Genomic DNA, 20,984 nt, shown 5'->3' with positions numbered 1-20,984 from the left:
GTCCTGCCCTCGCCTCTGGTGCCCTCAGAGCTCACCCCCAGTTACTGTGCAAGTTCCTTGATTCTGCGAAGCGGGACCCGCGGAGCGGGTCCGGCGATCAGCAGACAGGTCCCGAGTAAGGAAGAAGAAAATCAACGGCTCCTCCCGGCAAGGTCAGTTCACGACAGCGTCCCACGATGACAACAGGGACTGGGCTTTTCACTCCGTGGAGGGCGGGGGGCGGGGCAAGCAGGGAGAGCAGGTGCAGTTGGTTAGATCATGCAGGGACTCCTGGGAGATGGAGTCCCTGCGGCACTGCTTGCAGCCCTGCAAAAGTCCTGCCCTCGCCTCTGGTGCCCTCAGAGCTCACCCCCAGTTACTGTGCAAGTTCCTTGATTCTGCAGCATCATGTGCACAGTGTACAGCGAAAACTTGCATGGGACACATACTATGAATTGAACAGTGTCCACTTTTTCCTAACCATTGTGTTTTGTTTTATCAGGTTGGCTGACCATATTTACAGGTACCACACTTAGGGTGCTGTTTGTGGTCTATCTTAGTTACCTAACTAGACAACCACAAGTAGTGTAGATAAAATGCTTTTTGGTCCTGAAGAATTGCCGTCAAATTGACACGATGGCAAGAAACATGTTGACCACTTTTTAAAGCGCAATATCCTGTAGTATTATAATAGGGGCGTGCCATATCTTTATTTTTAATCAGGTTAGAAGCCATTTTCATTAAAATTGTCTTGATTTGACTTCTAATTCCTGTTTTAATACTTACACGGTCTAGTGACCCACATTCCACACATCTACACCTTTAGGTCCCTCACACCCACTACACCAAACGGCATGGGATAAAAGATCTCCGCCAAAGAGCCCCTCATAGAGTGCCCGTCAGGTATTGCAGCGCCGACCTGACGAGGAGCCTGCCCTATGATGAAGCATGACACCTACCTGGCTGGGTGTGTGTGGGCCCTTAATCCGCAAGGAGGAATTCCCCCTTTTTCCTCCCACCACTTAGCGAACATTGCCTCACAGTTAGCCAACCTTTCCCTTTTTTCGTCTTGCCTGTTAGAAACTGCATACTCAGTTTGTTTAAAGACTACCATTAAGTCCATGTGTGGGGGTTCAAAAGATATACCCTCTGGTAATAATATAAAAATATTTAAAATTACTTTTTTGTGTGGATTCTGAGATTCTGGACCCTCCCGAGGTCCATGGACCCTCCTGGCCCTCATGACTTTGAGAATCGAGCATAGGGTACAGTAATCCTGCAAACGATAAGAAAAAGTATTTAGAGCATCACTGATGCCCATAGCCACTGACCACACATTTGCCCCATGCAGCAGGGTAGGAGCAGGGCCTGGCTGAAGTCCGGACTCTGCAGCCAATCCCCCCAGACTGCATGACCGAAGGGAGGGATTGTCCACCTGTTTAAACACAGATCCTGGCCAGAGGCCACGCCCAACAGCAAACTCCCGCTGTACACAGCTGAAAGCCGTGCAGTGCAGTTGTTGCCCATAAGTGGAGAGCTGGGTGCAGAGGCTGGCTGAAGGCAAGACCCTGCAAACAGAACTGTTGCACACAGCAGAAGGCCATACACAGTGACTGTTGGCCACCAGTGGAGGGTTGCACATAGGGCCTGGCCTGAGTCCAGAACCTGCGGCTAACTCCCCTGCACACAATCGAAAGTTGTGCGCAGTGCGGTTGGCAGCCAGGCCTGAAGGCAAATCCCCGCACCCACTGTGCAATGGTAATGATCTGAAAGATTATTTATAACATTTGTAATTGCATCTGCTTAATTAATCTGAGGTCATGCAAGAGTATTGTAAATTTCTGCAGTTTTTTTGTTTTTATTTGGAACAAGAACTGCACATTCTCAATGATTTTTAGATGAATTTCGGATTTCTTTTATTTTAATTAAATGTGTTATAACCAACGCTTCACAGTACTTTTGTTTTTTTTAATGAATATATATATACATGCAAAACACTGGTGGCTCACTCGAGAAGCACACGAGAAACGTGCAAGGCCACCAGCCTTTATTCAAAGATACAAACAAGTTCAGGAGCTGGTATATACCTTTTGGGAGCCTCTGAAGAAGAAATTTGATTTCGAAACGCGTCAGGCTGAACCTAAGGCTGCCTTCAAAATACCAGCTCCTGAACTTGTTTGTATCTTTGAATAAAGGCTGGTGACCTTGCACGTTTCTTGTGTGCTTCTCGAGTGAGCTACCAGTGTTTTGCAAGTTAATAGCGGCCGCTCTGCCGCTGAGGATGCACCACCCCAGCATATGAAGGGGGCCGCGTGGAAGGATTCACCTACCGCAAGTGCGGGGAAACGTGGCAGAATGAAGACTTTGCGCAGCAGCTTTGGCCCAAGTCGGGTCTTAACTCGGGCAGTAACCGTGCGCTGCATTGATGCAATATAAATAAACTCCAACTCCCAGAATGCCAAATACATGACGAAGACCCCATTCAGGGGCGGAACATTTTGATAAATGCTAGGGAGGAAGAGCTTCTAGCACATACCTTTTGGGAGCCTCTGAAGAAGAAATTTGATTTCGAAACGCGTCAGGCTGAACCTAAGGCTGCCTTCAAAATACCAGCTCCTGAACTTGTTTGTATCTTTGAATAAAGGCTGGTGACCTTGCACGTTTCTCGTGTGCTTCTCGAGTGAGCCGCCAGTGTTTTGCAAATATATATATATACATATAAAGATAAATATTGCCTATTACCATCGAAACTTGTTAATATCACACATTCTAAATGTAATTGATCAAACATTTTCTGCAGTGTCATTACAATATAGAACATAATTACTTTAGAATTCCATGCCACAGAATAGAGGTATGGCTCAGAGCATTGGTATGACTGAAATAGGCACAAGTTGAAAACATTATCTTTCATACATGTACAATTAGATTTTCTGAGAATAGACTTTTCCCCAGGGCCAAGATTCAAAGAGAACCACCGTGGTAGAGTCTCCTGGACATCCATTTCTTCTGGCAAAACAATAACCACGCTTGTGTGTTCATGGAGGTCACAAGGTAAATCCATGGCTTCATGTGTCTTTGATCTCATGTCTTTGATCTCTTGGGTCATTCGGGCCCGTGCTCCCTCACTTGTTCCAAATAAAACATAATGTATCCTTGGCTGTAGGGAAACAGATTGAGTGAGGACAGTCAGTTGTAGGATGTAGCTGTTGCCAGAGACAGGCTGCTTTAATAATGTTGGCGCCAGTGGGGTTTACGTCCCTAAAGGACCAATGGTTGGTAGATTCAATGGGCAGGGAGTTATTCCCCTATGCCTTGGCATCGGATTTGCAGCAGCATAATTCCTGGACCTACAAGGAGGGAGGCCCTACGGGTCCCCAGGATTATAAACTCCTTAAAGGTATGTGAGTTTCTTGTGTGTGTGGGTGGAAATATGGATAGGCCCCTGGACAGCCCTCATTATCTCTCTCTTTAGTGGTTTACGGATCCTAGAGGACTGTGGGTAACTGGGTTGGTAATTACTACTTCCCTGGCTGGAAAACAACACCGGAAAGATTACATTCCCTTTCATACTTTGCTTGTCTGTGCCATCTGCTAGAGAGCAGAAATATCAGAGCTAAAAGGTACTCTCACCTGTCTGAGCCAGCATAGTTTGACGGGCAGAAGGTGGGCTGCAATTAGCAGTTTGGGTTTCGTAGTGTGCCACCTGCCAAAAAGCTATTTTATTCACTATATAAATCCAAACCATTCCCATTTCTATCCCTCAACAATTCTTTTACAATCCAAGTAACAGTCTAACATGTCCATCGCTCAAATTAATTTCATATTTCTCTATACTACATCCGCACTAATCCTGTTTGGGTTCCATAGTAGCATGCTACTCGCCGAAAAGTACTTCAACACCTCATAAGGGTAAGGAAGTGCTATATAAAGCTCATGTTGCACTTATGTACTTACAGCTTTTATCCGACGATCACATCCTTTTTGTTGTCACAAATTTTCTGAGGGCTGCTTTTAGATCAAGAAGTTCAAGATGTGCCTGACGGCCGTTTGGACTCTACGATTTTGCACCGTTTGTTTTAATGAATCATAACTGTAATGATGTGCTTTTTATAGAATGTTTATTTTTCTCAATTATGGTAGTGATTACTTTCGAATAAAGACTTATTTATTATTATATAAATCGCAAACTCATCCCTCTTCCATCCCTCCGCTATCCTTTTGAATCTAAATAACAGACTTAAATATCCTCCACTCAAATTAATTTCATATTTCACTAAACAAATTCACCATTAACCCTTTTGGGTACCTGAGTAGCGTGCTACTCGCTAAAAAAAGCGCTTTGATGCCTCGTCTGGGGTAGTAAGTGCTATATAAACACATTTACAATACAATAAAAAACAGTCAAGGAACACAAGAAAGGGCAATAAGCCCAAGTGGGCAATATCTCATAAGGATAAGGCAGACTGCGTGATAAGGTATTCACACAACAGGAGAATCTAACGAACTCCACCGGCCATTGGGGGAAGACCCCATGCAGGGTCTCAAGACAGATGGCTAGCCAGCAGGCACAGAAGGCCAGGGAAGAAACACTGATCTGGCGACTGATGCCACAAAACGCACATAACAGCGTTGCAATAACAAGGGAAAAAGGTATAGGGGGCAAGCTAAGGGTCTGGCCATCCCCCACGAGCCCTAAACCTACGTAAGGCTGCATCTGCTTGGGTACCAAAAAGGTGAACCCCTTCAAATGGCATGTCAAGCAAGGGTGATTGGTCAGCTTCTGAAAATCCAGACGCCCAAAGCCAGGCGTGCCGGTGCAATACCACAGCAGACGCCATGGCTCGACCAATGGAATTGGTGGGGTCCATTCCACACCTTGTGAGCAGTTTACCGCCTGGCGACCATCTAAAATGAACTGGCTCAACTCGTCCTTGTTGGCCTCTGGGAACAAAGGTAGAAGTTGTGCCAAGGAGTCCCACAAGGCATGGAAAAAGCATCCCAGGACGCAAATCATGTTGGTAGAGCGTACAGCCACACCAGAGGAGGGAAAAACAAAATTTCCGAAAGAAACATGCTTACTGGACTCCTTGTCAAGGGGGGAATGGGAAAGGTTCTCCATCTCAGGGGATGCCATAATGGGCTGGACCAGGAAGATATGGTTGGTCGACTGTCGAATAAGGCAAGCGGGTCTCCTGGGGCAAGGTGGTCAATAGTACGGTACACTGGTACTCCTGACTGAGGTTGTGCCCATGCGCCCAATAAAATATCAGAAAGTGCATCACAAAAGGGGAATACTGGTTCAACCCCCAACAGGTAGGGATGAAGTACATCAATCAGAGGGTCAGTACCCTTCTCCACTGTAGGTAGAGTTAGATGTAAGACATTAGCCAGTATTTTCAAAACGTTTGCCAAAGAAGAACTGGCTTCTGAGGCGAGCCCAGAAGGTGATAAACGAGAGGAAGCAAGGGGTGAATCTAAACTGCTCGCTTCACCCAACTCAGCAATCCTGCAGTCCAATATAGTAGGAACCACTAGCATTGGCTGCTCCAAGGGGGCTTTCCCGTCATGTTTTTCCCCCAACTGGTCCTGTGAAACATCCACAGAAAACATTGGCTGCGAAAAAGGCTCCATAAACTAAGTTGAATGGCGCCGACACAGCGCCATATCGATGTCTGCATGGGAAGGAGGAAAGGCGGCGGACGAAGTCGGCGCAGATGCAAGTAGCCAAGCAAAAGCCAACCCTACGAATGCACAGTCGTGTCATGCACTTACTTTGACTCGTACTCCTCCAGCGCCATCGAAATAGGCACTAACGTCAAGTCGGAGTCAACCGACATCACTAGTGGAAGCCCCGAAGGACAGCGCACCAACACCCCTGTGTACGAGACTGGAAATGCCACCGAGGACGAACCCACCAGCAATGACGCAGTTACTGCTCCTGCTACCTCCTTGGGGCCTGGAGGCGCTCCAGAAGAAGATGAGGGTCCAAAGACAAGACAGAGAGCCTTGTAGTACTCTTACATCTGGTTCCAGATCGCCCCGACTCCAGGAAAAGCTGGGAGGCACAGGAGCAATGCCCTTAGCGGAGGTAGAAGAGTCTCCCCGATCCACATTGCGAGTCCAAGGAGCCAGACAGACTTAGTTCTCTTGCGGCGCTGCCTACCAAGAGATGTAGCTGGAGACTGGGACCGTTGTACGAGTTACTTACCTTCAGTAACAATGTATCTAGTAGAGACGTTGTCTAGCCGCTGATTCCTTAACTTAGAATATCTCCAGGCGTCAGACTGGATCCGGAAATTTTTTGCAGCAGCACCTCTGCGCACTGGGGGATGGCGTCACACGACCCTGCCCTGACATCGTCCACGTATGTGACATCAGCGAGGTCATATAAGTCTCTCCCGGCGCGCTGACGTCAGTTTTCTTCAGAGAAACGTTTCCGCGGCACAACGCCGAGCCACCAACAAAAAACTGTAAAAGTATGGAAACGTGTGCGAAGGATGAAAAATCCATGAACAAGGAGGATAGTGGAAAAGCCATCATAAAAGACAGAATTAGACACTGCCTACATATAAGTGAAAAACAGTGAGAAAAAGCCCCGCAGGCTAAGCGAAGACCCTTCCCTTAGTGCAAGAAGAGAAGAACATCTCAACAGGCCGAAATAGACTGATATTGCCATGTAAAACTGTGTCGTTATTAGGAACGGCAAAACACACAAGATGATGGACGGAATGTTGCACAATGGCAAAACATTCACCCCCAGTCACAGATCTGGGTTTAATCCATCGTTATTTTGCTGTCCATCAACTGTTGTTTTTGCATTTGTCACCCAGAGTGGGACGGGTATGCTCAGACGTGAGTCCCGTGCTCTCCACACCACTGGAGTCAAGCTATCCTGGCTGAAGACGGCTGATAGCCAGAAACCGGTCCTAGGATGCTTGATTCCGGTCCAAGGAAGACATGGCTTGGCAGTTCGGGCTGGACTGTTCCCATGAGGCACAGGTTCAAGGCTGATTTGCATATGGCCATGTCTGAATTGGGGTGTGTGGGGAGGAAAAACACGATGGATTTAGGCCCAGATCTCTGTACTGGGGTGAATGTATGACATTGTTCTGCATTCTGTCCATCAACTGTTTTTAATTGAACATTGGTAATAGTGATTTTGATACTATGCCTAGTTTTAAAAATTTATAATTGTGCCTGATGAATACAATCTCGCCGAATTGGCATTTTTAAACATTACGAATTTCGCTCCTCCCACCTGATCAAAAAGGAGGGTAGCAGCTCCTTCGCCATTTTCCTTGAGACAGCAACAAGCCGAGGCTCTACTTCCTTCCTGGCCGCCCCGGTCCAACAGAGTAACTATTACCGTTGTGCCGAGGGCGGTCAGGTGAGAGCAAGGCACTTCCGGTAGCATTGGAGCGGTTAGCGCTCTAGTGCTCGCACTTCTGGGGCTATTTAGCCTTCGCCCCCCCCTGAGCGCGCAGCGATCGCGCGCAGCCGAAGACACGCGAAGAGCAGCCAAAGAGCTGCCCGTCTGCGCCCGTCCGCGACTGGACGGGACTAAGGGCCATGGGATCGACATATGTGGCCAATTCTTCTGCTGGGACCCCTCACATCAGGTATACGGCGCATACTCTGCTACATCTCAGGCAATCCCTTATCAAAGGACGCTCTAGGGACCGGTGGCCATGTCCCGAGGGTCCTTTCTCCTGCATCAATTGCCATTTTCAAGCTTCGCACACTGATTTTAGTGTTGAGCAGTCTAAAAAGAAATATGTCTCACAAAAAAGGACAAAGTGCCTTCTTCTAAATGTTCGTTCTCTACCGAAATATCAATTGGAAGTATGGGACTTAGTACACTCTAAACAACCTGATCTTTGCTTCCTAACGGAAACTTGGCTAAAGCCCCATACTGTCCCCGCCATAGCCGTGGGGGTTCCTCTGGGCTATAAGTTTATCCATTTCGATCGCCCGGAGAGAACAGGTGGTGGCCTGGCCATTATGTATAAAGAAAATCTGAAGATTACAATACTAGAACAAAAGTACAGCCCGCTTTTTGAGGTAATGATTTTTAAAATGCACTATACCACTAACAGATTCTGGAAAGGAGCCTTAGTCTACCGCCCTCCGGGACCCAGTACGGGCATTTCCCTGGCACTATTGGAACTCCTAGCCCCATATTTTAAAGCAAAGGAAGATTTTATCCTTCTTGGCGATTTTAATATTCACGCTGACATCCCAACACACCCTGATACCATTTCTCTGGTCTCTGATCTATCCTCCCTTGGTCTACATCTGCAGAATCATGGCCCAACCCATATAGGAGGCCACTTTCTAGATCTACTATTTACCAATTGCCCCAAAGTACGATGTCTACCCACTGCTCAAATAAACTGGTCTGACCACTTTATCGTGGAATTCTCTCTACTCGAGAAAGATAAGTTCCCTCAAAAAAACATTCTTCCACCGGTCTGGCGCCGACAGTGGTATAAAGTTACTGTAGAGGAGTTGCGTAGGGTATGGAAACAGCCCATCCCCACTGAGTTGGATAGCGTGGAGACCTCACTGACCAATTTTAACAACTCTCTTATAGAAGCAATCGATAGAATAGCCCCTCTAAAATTACACAAACAATACTCTGCCACCAAACAGGAAACATGGTATACAGAGGAACTTAGAATAGAGAAACAAAAATGTAGGAGGATAGAAAAGAAATGGAGGAAAACGCAAACTGAAAAAAATAAGAAAGCACATCATGAGGCCCAGACCAAATATTACAAAAATATCAAACTTGCACGGAGGAATAGCCTCTCTCAACAACTTGCAGAAGCGGGCAACCGCTCTAAAGAACTATTTAAGATTCTTCAAGATTTTGTAAAACCTACTGCATGCGAAAGCCCTAATGACTTTTCACAAAAATTATGTGATGAAATTTCTCTATTCTTCGAAAGCAAAATTAATTTGATTTATGAAAAGATCTTAAAGGCCTCTAGTCAAAAGAGCAACAACTTTCTCTCTCCTTCCACTTCGCCCACTCGGAGAACTACCAAACTTACGGCATTTCCAGTAGTTAATGACTCAGATCTTTCCTCCCTTATGAGTCGCATAAAATCAGGATCTCCAGATGACCTTCTGACAGCCAAAATAACTGCCTCCCTATAAACTTTGATGGGACCTCATATCCAAGCACTAATCAACCATTCCAGTCAGTCAGTCAGTCAGTCAATTATCTTTATTCGATTATTAAAAATCATAAAAGAGCGAGCAATAATACATGACAACATTTCAGCAGAACACATAGTAATACAAATCAATATTTTGATTAAAAAACCCTAAAGTCACAATATACAGAATAAATTATGCATTAATGTTAAAAAGATTAAAATCAGTGAAATATAAAAAGATAAACATTAATCTGGGACAAGGTGCCTAGTTCTAGAATGATGCTTATTTGTGCGTGCGCCTGCAACCAAAACACTAGCGACATGAAATGCTACTTTTAAGTTAGGAAGAAGTTGCAGGAACATCATAGCTGGTTTTACCTGCGTAAAACCCAAATTGCACAGTATAGGCAGCAAGTATTTTTTTCTAATCTCTTTATAATGGCCGCAGAACAAGATAAAATGAGTCGTATCCTGGGTAGAAAAGTAATCGCAATCACATGGTTCAGCATTTTCAGGTCTAATCCATTTTTTAAAAATTACCCAGAATGAAAGGAATCAGGTCAAGACGAAATCTCGTTAGAAGGACGGTGGTATGGTTTATTTACCAAAAAAAGATATGGTTCCATACCTGGGACAGATGTTAACGTACAATGTTTCCTAGCCGTAGATTTATTTAACTCTGTGGCTTCCCTCTCCAAAACATAATGATTTGTCAGGAGATTTTTAACTGTTTTTATGTCTTCCTGATTTATCAAATGTGGAGAAGAAAAAAGTTCGGGTCGGCCAACTAAAGTTAACTGCGTCTGAACATATTTTAACCACGGGATATTGTGTGCTCTATCCAGGGCTAAACAATCTTTAAAGATATTATGATTTAGAGTAAGCTCCTGGTTGAGCCAAATTTTCAACCATCCAATAACTGGGGCTAGTTTTAAAATGTCGGTAATATAGCTCAGTCCAAGCTCTGTATGTATTATGTATGTGGAAGTCGATTGAGGGACAGAAAGCAGGGTTCTCAGAAATGTATTTTCTACTTTCTGGATTTTATCGTGTTCAAGATTAGTATACCCCCAAATAACAGAGCCGTAATGAGCAACCGACAAACATTTAGCTTTGTAGACCTTTATAATGCTTTCCATGGGGCGGGCTCCAAGTTTTTTAGCAAAACCAAGCAACCCAGCAGCCGCTCTTGCTACAGCGTTGCTTTTAACGGAATGCTGGGGACCCCACGTGCCCTTTTCATCAAAGGTTACTCCTAAGTAAGGAAAGGATGGGACTCTCCTAACCTCTTTCCCAGCGCAGAAAAATGTTTTCGACTTTCTTTTCCTGCCTGCGGCTCCTGCAATCATTACATGGGATTTTTCTACATTGGTTTTCATGTCCAGCGAGGACATGAAATCCCCAAAGGATAAAAGGAGTTTGTTTAATGCCACTCCAGAGCGTGCCAAGAGGACAGCATCATCCGCGTACAGGAGGACAGGTATCTTTATCTCTCCTGCACGCGGGATGTCAGTGTGGGAAGCTGCCAGGACTGTCTCAAGGTTGTTTATATAAAGAGTGAAGAGGAGGGGGGCAAGGATACATCCTTGCCTAACCCCCCTCTCTGACTTAAAGTGACAAGTACATCTTCCTTCCCTAGTCACTCTGACCGAGGTCTTAAGATCTCTATGTAACTCTGCCAGAAACCTCACCAAGGGAGCATCAATGCCCATGGTCAGAAGGACCCCCCACAGCTTAGCCCTGTTAACCAGGTCAAAAGCTGAGGAGAGGTCCATAAAGGCCATGTACAGAGAGCCCCCCTTGGCAATTACATATTTATTTATGATCAGTTCTAAATTTAGACACTGATCTAGAGTTCCTCTTTTGGCTCTAAAACCATATTGTGCATTTGATAGGGCACCCTTCCCTTCTAAAAGCTGAGTCAGTCTTCCTAAAAGGACTCTCCCCAGGATTTTAACACTAGAATCAATGAGGGAGATTGGCCTAAACCAGGCCGGGTCTGTTCTCTGTCCTTTTTTAAAAATCGGTATTATAGTGGACTTGGCCCAGCTAATAGGAAAAATAAAATCCCTTGTGGCGTTAAAAATATTAGTGAGAATTTTGGCAGTTAGTTCGGGGGCACTATTAAAGAAATCTGCGGGAACCCCATCGGGCCCCGGTGCCTTTTTAGAGTGTGTCACTAATCGCTTTTTTCACCTCCTCTATACTAAAAGGGGGGATAGTAGCTACTACTTGTGTGAATTGCATTCCGCAATCTGGAGTGTTATCAGGGCAGCTATAGATGTTACTAAAATGTGTGACCCACTGTTCATCAGGTATGGTGCAATCTGCTCTCTGCTTCTCTAGACCCACAAAATATGGATGGTTTATTATCGCCCAAAATCTAGAACTATCTCTCTGTATATCAGGCGACAATAGATCATTCCAGGCCTCCTTTTTAATCTCGGATTTCCTCGTCCTGATAGCATGACTATATTTTTTCCTCAATGATGCTATCTGTTCTTTGTCTCTTGGTTTATTTTTTAAGGCTTTCAAGAGAGTTGAGTGGGCCTTGGAGCAATTTAAATCAAACCATTTGGGGCCCCTATGTATATAGGGCTTTTTCTTTACGGTCAGGTCTAAATTGACCTGGCGGCAAATAACATTAAACGCCTCTATCAGGGTGGTTACAGAGTTATTATTATCCAAGCAGATTGCAACTTCCCCCTCAACTTTAGCCAGGGTATCCTGTAAAAAGGTAATTGGGGTTACTTGGTCCCATTTCAGTCTACGGTTCTGGTCTCCCAGGACTAAATCTGTCACACATAAAGCTTCAATCACTCTCTTTCCCAAAACTCCCTGAGATACAATCTCTAAAATTACAGGGTTGTGATCGCTAAAAGCTGAAGTTTCTACCTTGTAATTAAGCACTTCAGGCAAAATACTGGACAATAAAAAAATATAATCCACAATTGTACCTGTATTGTTACCCACATATGTTGGTAACCTCAGGCATATGTTACTACTATAGGATTCATAAAGATTAAGAATTGCTAAGAGCGATTCCAGAGCCTCTCCACGTGGTGAGTGTTCAAAATGCGGAGTGGAGGGGTAGGGGGAAAAATCCTCGTATTCCACACGGCAATCCATATTACATGGGTGGATGTTATAGTCTCCCATGAGGATCACCTCGAAACCGTGAACACTATTCTCACTGTGGGTGGACAGGAAATCCTCTAAAGCTAACAAATGCTCGTTCAAGATTTGACTGACAGGAGAATTATAAAAATTAACGAGTAATATAGGCTGTGAGTTTGATGTAGTTAGTTCAACCGCTAAGATGTTGATTGAATTAGTTTTAATCTGTCTTGGCTTCCCTTGAATATCTAAGGAAATATATATGGCCAAGCCCCCCTTTGCCCTTCCTGAGTTACTAGGTACTGCAGGTACAAAGAAATGGGAAAAGCCGTCTAGAACAAGTCTGTCTGACGTTTCCCAAGTTTCTTGGAAGGCAAGAATGTCATTGGATCTGATTATCTCCAACCAGTTCTTGTCATTGAATTTGGATCTGATACCAGCAACATTCCAGCTCATAATTCTGCAGACCCTATTGTCTGTAAGTTTTGGATCTAAAGGACCGATAACAGGCGAAGGACCCTCATCGTTAGTATCTTTTCTAGGAGAGAGTCAATCGTTTTGGTCCATGAAGGATAATGGGGCAAAGCGATTAAACAATTGAAGAGGTTCTACGAAAGAATTGTGCTGTGGTAGAAGGGAGTGATGGGCCACTGCGTTATGCCTTGTGTCCTGCCCCCATCTGAAATTAGAGTCCCAACTTCTATCCCACCCTGGCGCAGGAGTCCTTGGATGGGTGACGTTCTGTTGTTCCCCGTAGAAAAACTTCAGGGTTAGAGGAACAACAGTACCCTGTCTGCGTTGAGGAGGGAATAGGTTAGCAAGTATGTTAGGAAGGACGTCTTGATTTGAGAGGCTCACTGCCACACAGTCCCCTTTAAACTTTTTCGGCCGATTTCCCAGCCAGGGGACCCTGGTTGCTGACTTAATTACATTTGCCAGATGGTACTTTCCCCCTGGAGCTAACCGCATGTTACTGGTAAGCCAGTGCAGAGCCTTGCTTGTGAGAGAGGTAGGGCTTTCCACTGTTCCTCCTTCCAAAGGAGGGACATTCGCTAGCACAAGAACCACTGGTGTGGCCTCGACTAAAAATTGTAGGGGGTCCGTAGAGTGGGCAATTACTGGGGGGAAGCTGACAGAGGGAATACTAACTGTTGGGATGTTAACTAAAAGAGGGCCCTCAGTGATAGTGGTCAATGATGTTGATGGTTGGGGCGGTAAATTCTCAACAGACAACTGGATCCCTGCACCATCACTTACAGCCTCTCTAACCACATTTCCCCCTGTATTATTGCTCAAATTTGTAACCATCGTAGTAATGTTTTCTACCCCGCCTGCAACCGTGGTGTGGAGACCACCCAATCTCTTAATCTCCGCTTGCAGTTTGTCAATTTTCGATATTAAAGGTTTTACAATGGCATTAATTTTTAACTCAAGAAAGTCAGCAATCCTTTCAAAAAAAGCGTCCTCAAAAGTGTGATTTTGTTTATCCTCCGCAGTGTTTACTTGCTTTGTCTTTGGGGTAATAGCCCTCTTCCTTCTTGCCCCCGGGCGTGGTCCGCCCTGCTTGGATGGGTTTTTAGTACATAATCGTCTTGGCCTTGTTGCGCGCCCTTTAGGTGTCTGCTCGTCAGATGAAACTCGAGTCTGTTTCTCCTGGTCAGAGTCGATGTCAATATCACTCTCAGCCTCTATGTTGGAAACCTCAGAGGCCGGGACTACATTACCAGGTGGGCCGCCTAATCCTTGGAAGATAGGGCCACTAATTATGCTCTCCTGATGGGCTTCCTGCAAAATAGTGTCATCAATCAAAATAGATGCAGTTGGGGACAGACAACGGAGGTCTGGGGATTGGCTTAACCCCAGGGAGTTTCTCCTCTGCGTGTTTATTTTTTTCACGGTTTGGACAAGGTAATTGTCAAGAGTATTTTGCGGGGCTTCCTTCAGTTTCGTAGACATGTTTGCAATATACACGCAAACTCACTCTATACACAAGTTTGATAGCTAATAGGAAACTCTTAGAACTATGAGTCTTATTTGCAATGATGATTCCTGCAGCGTTTCTGGCCCTGCCTCCTCGTGCCGATGAGGGCCGTAGAGGGCCCGCCCTTTGCCTGGGTTTCCCCCCGGGCGTCCCGCGAAGCGGGTTCCTGTGGCGCTTATGTGCGCCTCCCTGGCGCCCTCGCGGTGTCACGAAGCGCGCCGCCGCGTAGGCTGCCGGGAAATGTGGTCCCGGAGCGGCGGCGCGTGTAGTCTGCTGCAAAGTGACTCTTGGCGGTGGCGGCGTATCTGGGTGCCTGGCGGTGGCGTCTAGCAGGTAATTTGAAGTTCTTATCCGTTCCCCCCGCTCCGCCGGTTCCTGTGGCGCTTATGTGCGCCTCCCTGGCGCCCTCGCGGTGTCACGAAGCGCGCCGCCGCGTAGGCTGCCGGGAAATGTGGTCCCGGAGCGGCGGCGCGTGTAGTCTGCTGCAAAGTGACTCTTGGCGGTGGCGGCGTATCTGGGTGCCTGGCGGTGGCGTCTAGCAGGTAAGTTGAAGTTCTTATCCGTTCCCCCCGCTCCGCCGGTTCCTGTGGCGCTTATGTGCGCCTCCCTGGCGCCCTCGCGGTGTCACGAAGCGCGCCGCCGCGTAGGCTGCCGGGAAATGTGGTCCCGGAGCGGCGGCGCGTGTAGTCTGCTGCAAAGTGACTCTTGGCGGTGGCGGCGTATCTGGGTGCCTGGCGGTGGCGTCTAGCAGGTAAGTTGAAGTTCTTATCCGTTCCCCCCGCTCCGCCGGTTCCTGTGGCGCTTATGTGCGCCTCCCTGGCGCCCTCGCGGTGTCACGAAGTGCGCCGCCGCGTAGGCTGCCGGGAAATGTGGTCCCGGAGCGGCGGCGCGTTTAGTCTGCTGCAAAGTGACTCTTGGCGGTGGCGGCGTATCTGGGTGCCTGGCGGTGGCGTCTAGCAGGTAAGTTGAAGTTCTTATCCGTTCCCCCCGCTCCGCCGGTTCCTGTGGCGCTTATGTGCGCCTCCCTGGCGCCCTCGCGGTGTCACGAAGCGCGCCGCCGCGTAGGCTGCCGGGAAATGTGGTCCCGGAGCGGCGGCGCGTTTAGTCTGCTGCAAAGTGACTCTTGGCGGTGGCGGCGTATCTGGATGCCTGGCGGTGGCGTCTAGCAGGTAAGTTGAAGTTCTTATCCGTTCCCCATTCGACCATTCTCTCAGGGAAGGGTCTGTCCCCTTAGAGTGGAAAAAAGCGGTGGTGAACCCTATCCGAAAGAATGCGGCACTTCCATGGACTGACCTCTCTAACCTCCGACCCATCTCCCTCTTGCCGTACCTTAGCAAAATGACCGAGAGGCACGTGAACACTTATTTGTCTAAGTACATCGAGGCAGCGGAGGGTCTAGATTTTTCTCAATCTGGATTTAGGCCCAATCACAGCACAGAGTCAGCCCTCCTCTCAGTGACCGATAACATCAGGATGTCACTGGATGGAGGAGGTTCTATGATTCTGGTGCTGTTAGATTTATCCGCTGCCTTCGACACTGTGTCTCACGAGATACTTCTCGGTCGCCTGAGGGAGATGGGCATAGAAGGTGTGGCTCTGTCATGGTTGGAAAGCTTCCTTTCGGATCGACAACAAGGGGTCAGACCGGGCTCCCATCATTCCACTTCAAGGGAGCTCACCAAGGGAGTACCACAGGGCTCTTGCTTAAGCCCCACGCTTTTCAACGTGTATGTGGCCCCCTTGGCAGACATTGTAAGAACGTATGGGTTCACCCCTGTGTCGTATGCTGACGACACTCAGCTTTTGTTCCGCTTTAAAAACCCAACGCCCGCAACACAAAAATCTTTTGCGGACGGAATGAGGGTGTAACGGCGGGACCAGAAAAGGGTAGGAGACGAGTTTTTGTGACTCTTGATTTTAATTGGTCATATAAGGCATCTGTACAGGTTTTTCGTACAACTGTCCTCCGTGGAGACCGGCTTCTCTCCTTGCGCGCTTTTCGACGAGTTCCCTCTTCTTTTCTCAGGACTGGGCTCCTCCGTCTAGGGGGTTCTGGAGGCTCCGTGCTGGCCACCCACGCCGACACCGAAGGGAAAGAAAAGAAAGAGAGAGGCACGTATCAGTATGGAACAACAGGGAGGCAGTTGTCAATCCCAGGGAAGGGTAGTGAGGGGAAACACCCGGTGCAAATCTCCTATTCTGGTAGGTTACTCTAACGAGTAGGGCGAGTGCTTGTGCTAGGCTTCAGGGAGTCGTCCCTCAGAATCCTCCCCCCCCTCTCGGTTAAACCTCTAGCCTTAGTGGTGAACCACCCCAGGAAGCGATCACGCACCTCAGTGAGCCGTACCCCTCCTGGCGTACGGCTGGGCGGCGCGTGTTGGTGGCCTCCAGGCGTTCCCCTGTCCTCCTCCGCTCTCTCGGCGTCTTCTCCTGCTGTCCGTGCGCGGTCCACGCTGTCCTCGTTGATCTGCTCCCAGCTCCGCTCCCAGTCCGGCTGTTCTCCTTCCGTCCAACGGGTCTCGCCGCACCCTTTGACACCGCCGCTCTGCTGGATTCCGCCTTCTCCGCTTCTTCCTCTCCTCCGCTTCACTTCTCTGCTCTCCCGTCCGTCTTCTCTCTGCTCTTCCTCGCTGCTTCCCGCCTCTCCGCACCTCTCCGCTCTGACCGCTCCTCCGGTGTATAGACACACCTGGTGCTGGGCGTTCTCTGTCTTTATCCACCTGCGGGACTCCTCCTCTTCTCGGCCTCCTGACGGGTTAAAGGGCCAGTCGTCTTCTTCATCACAGCTATACGTGTTTGGCCTGGTCCACTCGGAGTATTGCGTGGGCTGTGGAAAGACAAGGGGGGGGTCACAAGTGGTCAGTTCGCGCCCTAAGGGGGGGGGCGCCAGGGGGACCCCGTTACACACCTCCCCCCCAGGACGCTTCCGCTCGGGAAGCGGGTGTCTGGACAGAAAGTCAGCCCCAACGTTATCCACACCCCGCTTGTGGCACACCCTGAAAGTGAAAGGTTGTAAGGCCAGGAACCATCTCATGACCCTGGCATTGTTAGCCCTGTTCCGGGCCATCCAGGTAAGGGGAGCATGGTCAGTATACAGAGTGAAGTGCCGGCCCTCGAGGTAGTAGGCCAACTTCTCCACTGCCCACCGGATTGCCAGGCATTCCTTCTCCACGGTGGCGTATTTTAACTCCCGCGGGAACAGCTTCCTGCTGACAAACAGGATCGGGTGGTCCAAGCCGTCTCGTCCTTCTTGGGACAACACCGCTCCGATCCCGAACTCGGATGCATCGGTGTGCAAGGAGAACGGGCGCGTATAATCCGGGGAGGTGAGGATGGGGGTGGATGTGATCCTCCTCTTCAGCTCGTGGAACGAGTCTTGCATGGCCACCGAGGGTTTGGAAAGCGTTGCCTGTTTGACCGACGACTGTAGGGCATCCGTGAGGGGGGCGGCTACCTGTGCAAAGTTCGGGATAAACCGTCGGTAGTACCCGATTAGCCCCAAAAACGCCCGGAGCTCTTTCTTTGTTGATGGAAACGGTGCCTCTGAAATGGCCCTGACTTTCTCTGTTTGTGGCTCGATCATGCCGTGTCCCAATACGTATCCCAGGTACTTGACTTTGTGGAAAGCTATCCTTGACTTTTTGGCGTTAATCTTCAGTCCCGCGTTGGTCAGGGTTTCCAGCACTTGAGCCAGATGTATCAAGTGGGTGTTCCAGTCTGGACTAAACACCACGATGTCGTCTAGGTAAGCAGAGGTGAAGGAGGACAGTCCATTTAACACGTGGTTCATTAGTCTCTGAAACGTGGCAGGCGCCCCGTGAAGGCCAAAAGGCAACACCGTAAACTCGTAGTGTCCCTCTGCTGTCGAAAAGGCTGTTTTATGCCTGTCCTCCTCTTTCAGCGGTACCTGCCAGTAACCTTTGGTGAGGTCGATCGTACTGATGTACTGCGAGTCGCCTAATTTCTCTATGAGTTCATCGATGCGGGGTATGGGATATGCATCGAACTTCGATATCGCGTTTAGGGCCCGGAAGTCCATGCAGAACCGGCGCGAGCCGTCCGGTTTGGGTATGAGGACGATCGGGCTGGACCAGTTGCTGTGAGAGGGGCGTATGACGCCGAGTTGTAACATGTCATTCACCTCGCGTCTGATGTCTTGTCTTCGGGCCTCGGGGTTTCGATAAGGTCGGATCTTAATGGTCTTCCCAGGCTCCGTGTCGATCCGGTGTTCAGCCATCGTGGTTTTCCCCGGTAGGTCGGAGAACACCTGTTCTTGTTTCCATAGTACGTCTAGCAACTCTTGTTTTTCTTCCTGTCGTAAGTCTTCGTTGACCACCAACAGGGGTATGGTGGAAGTGCTGTTGGTCTTCTCCGTTTCTACCAGGTGAACTGTGGTAGGAGGACTCCCCAACCATTTCTTCAGCATGTTTATGTGATAGACCTGCTTTTTCCTGGCGGTCATCTGGAGTCTGTAACTGGTTTTCCCGATCCTCTCCACTACCTGGTACGGACCGCTCCACTCCGCTTTGAATTTTTGCGAGGAGGAGGGTAACAACACCAGGGCCCACTCCCCTTTTTCCAGGGTTCTCCATCTCTTGCCTTTATCATACAGAGTCTTCTGTTTGTTTTGGTGTTTCTCAAGATTGGCGAATGCCAAGTCCCTTAACTTTCCTAGTTTGGAGCGTAGGTTCCGAGCATACTCGAGGGTTTGTGCAGTCTCTTCGGGGGTTTCTTTTTCCCACGCCTCCTTGGTCATGTCCAGGAGTGATCGGGGCCTTCGTCCGTATAACATTTCGAAAGCCGAGACCCCTAAACTGCTTTGGGTCTGTCCTCGGATGACATATAACGCAAGGGGAAGGACCTGGTCCCACTCGTTACTGTTGACCTCCAGCATCTTCCTCAATGTGGTTTTTATGGTGCGGTTGTACCGTTCCACTAATCCGTCTGTTTGCGGATGGTAGACTGCGGTCCTGATCTGGTGTATGTGGAGAGCCTTGCACACATCCCCCATGAGGCGTGACACAAAGGGGGTCCCCTGGTCAGTCAGTATTTCCTTGGGGAAACCGACCCGGGAGAACAGTTCAAGCATTTTATCTGCCACGTTCTTGGAGGTGGTGGAGGTGAGGGGAAAAGCCTCCGGGAATCGCGTGGCATAGTCTACAATTACCAAAACGTACGAATATCCTCTCTTTGTTTTTGGGAGTGGCCCTATGATGTCCATCCCAATCCGTTCAAAGGGAACCCCTATGATGGGGAGGGGTTGTAAAGGCACCGCAGGGGGCCTCGTCATGTTTCGAGTCTGGCAAATGTCACACTCCTGACAGTAGGTCAAGGCGTCTTTGTAGATCCCGGGCCAATAGAAACACTTTAGGAGGTTCTGTGTGGTTTTCTCTGCTCCCGTGTGTCCGGCCACCAGATGGGAATGGGAAAAGAACAGGACTTGTTCGCGGAAAGACACAGGGACCAACAACTGCTCTGGGTCCTCTTCTCTTCCTTGACGATACAATAGTCCGTTTTTGATATATAGCCGTGGATAACGCCTGGGGTCTTCGTCCTGTGTGGAATGTGCCTTCTCCCAGGCATTAAACAAAGTGGCGTCATTGGACTGGGCGAACTGAAAACTACGGTCCAGAGTCCAGGGATCCGAGGACGCCAGAGCCGGGGCCTCCTCGGGGTGGCCCCTTGGGTCCCGTTTCCTTTTAGTCTGGGCCATGCTTTGCTCGAACATGGTCAAAAAGGCCGGGTTATCTGTTCCGATGATCAGGTCTTCCGGTAGCGTAGACAACACCCCTACCCGAACCCTTGCGACGGGTCCAACCCGGGGTTCTAGGGGCAGTATCGCGACGGGATAGGGCTTTACATCCCCGTGGACGCATCGTATGTATACTTGTTCCTGTGGGAGGAGCTGATGGGGCAGTACGTGATGGGCCTGTACTACTGACTGGCGGCAACCCGAATCCAAGAGCGCCTGTACTGGGTTGCCGTTTATCCTCATACTTACGCGGTATGCGTGACCCATCTCTGCCGAGTAGAGGACGGGGCGGGGCAAATATCCCACTTCCATCGGCTCGTCTGCTGGTCTTCGCCTGGGGCAGTGTCTTGCTATATGTCCCCAGGTCCCACACTCAAAACACTGGGGTCCTGTGTGAGGAAGGGGCTCACTCTTCCAGGGACGGGGTTTCGGTACTTCAGGCGCCCGCAGTATTTTCTTCTCTGGACGAAAGGGGGCCTTTGCTTTGTCGGGCTCCGGGGCCGGCAGGGGTCTCTGTTGTACTCTTGAGTACGTGTTGGCCATCTCTACAGCCTGGGCGGTCGTCAGGTCAGGGTGTTGTTTTAGCCACCTCTGAGTGGAAAAAGGCAACGCCTCTACGAACTGTTCCAGGTAGATCCTATCCATGATCTCCTCTTTGGTACTTTCGTTTGGACTGAGCCACTTGTCTGCGGCCATCTTTAATCTGACAAATAATGTCTTGGGCGTTTCTCCTATGACCCCTCTTTCTCGCCGAAACCGCAGGCGATAGGCTTCTCGGTCCAAACCCAGATGGTCAAGGATGATACGTTTTATGTCTGTATAAGGGGTGTCGCCCCTTGGATTAGCCACTTGGTACGCGGCTTGCGCTTCCCCCACCAGTAGCGGGGCCAAAAAGAAAGGCCATTTGGCCCCAGGCCAGCCACAGGCCCGCGCTGCCCTCTCAAAATTTAGCAGGAACGCATCCGGGTCCTCTCCGGGTTGGTACTTT

General features: G+C 48.8%; 2 protein-coding genes across 10 annotated transcripts in view; both read right to left on the bottom strand.

Annotated features, from left to right (window-relative positions):
• The window catches only part of TERB1 (telomere repeat binding bouquet formation protein 1), a 1,077,176-nt gene that overhangs the window by 584,988 nt on the left and 471,204 nt on the right, over positions 1-20,984 (bottom strand). The window lies entirely within an intron of this gene.
• Positions 16,161-20,788, bottom strand: LOC144798714 (uncharacterized). 2 transcript variants are annotated; one of them, XM_078669729.1, is made up of 3 exons: positions 20,246-20,788; positions 16,577-17,071; positions 16,161-16,310 (listed from the first exon to the last, which is right to left on the bottom strand). In XM_078669729.1, exons 1-3 carry the CDS (start codon positions 20,690-20,692, stop codon positions 16,287-16,289), a joined length of 966 nt encoding a protein of 321 aa, XP_078525855.1. In that variant the 5' UTR covers positions 20,693-20,788; the 3' UTR covers positions 16,161-16,286. The 2 variants fall into 2 exon arrangements, with proteins under 2 accessions (XP_078525855.1, XP_078525854.1); XM_078669728.1 differs by having other exon boundaries at positions 16,161-17,071.

The sequence above is a fragment of the Lissotriton helveticus genome, chromosome 12, assembly GCF_964261635.1.
Source record: "Lissotriton helveticus chromosome 12, aLisHel1.1, whole genome shotgun sequence".
NCBI lineage: Eukaryota > Metazoa > Chordata > Amphibia > Caudata > Salamandridae > Lissotriton > Lissotriton helveticus.
This window is presented reverse-complemented; position numbering and strand designations above follow the sequence as displayed.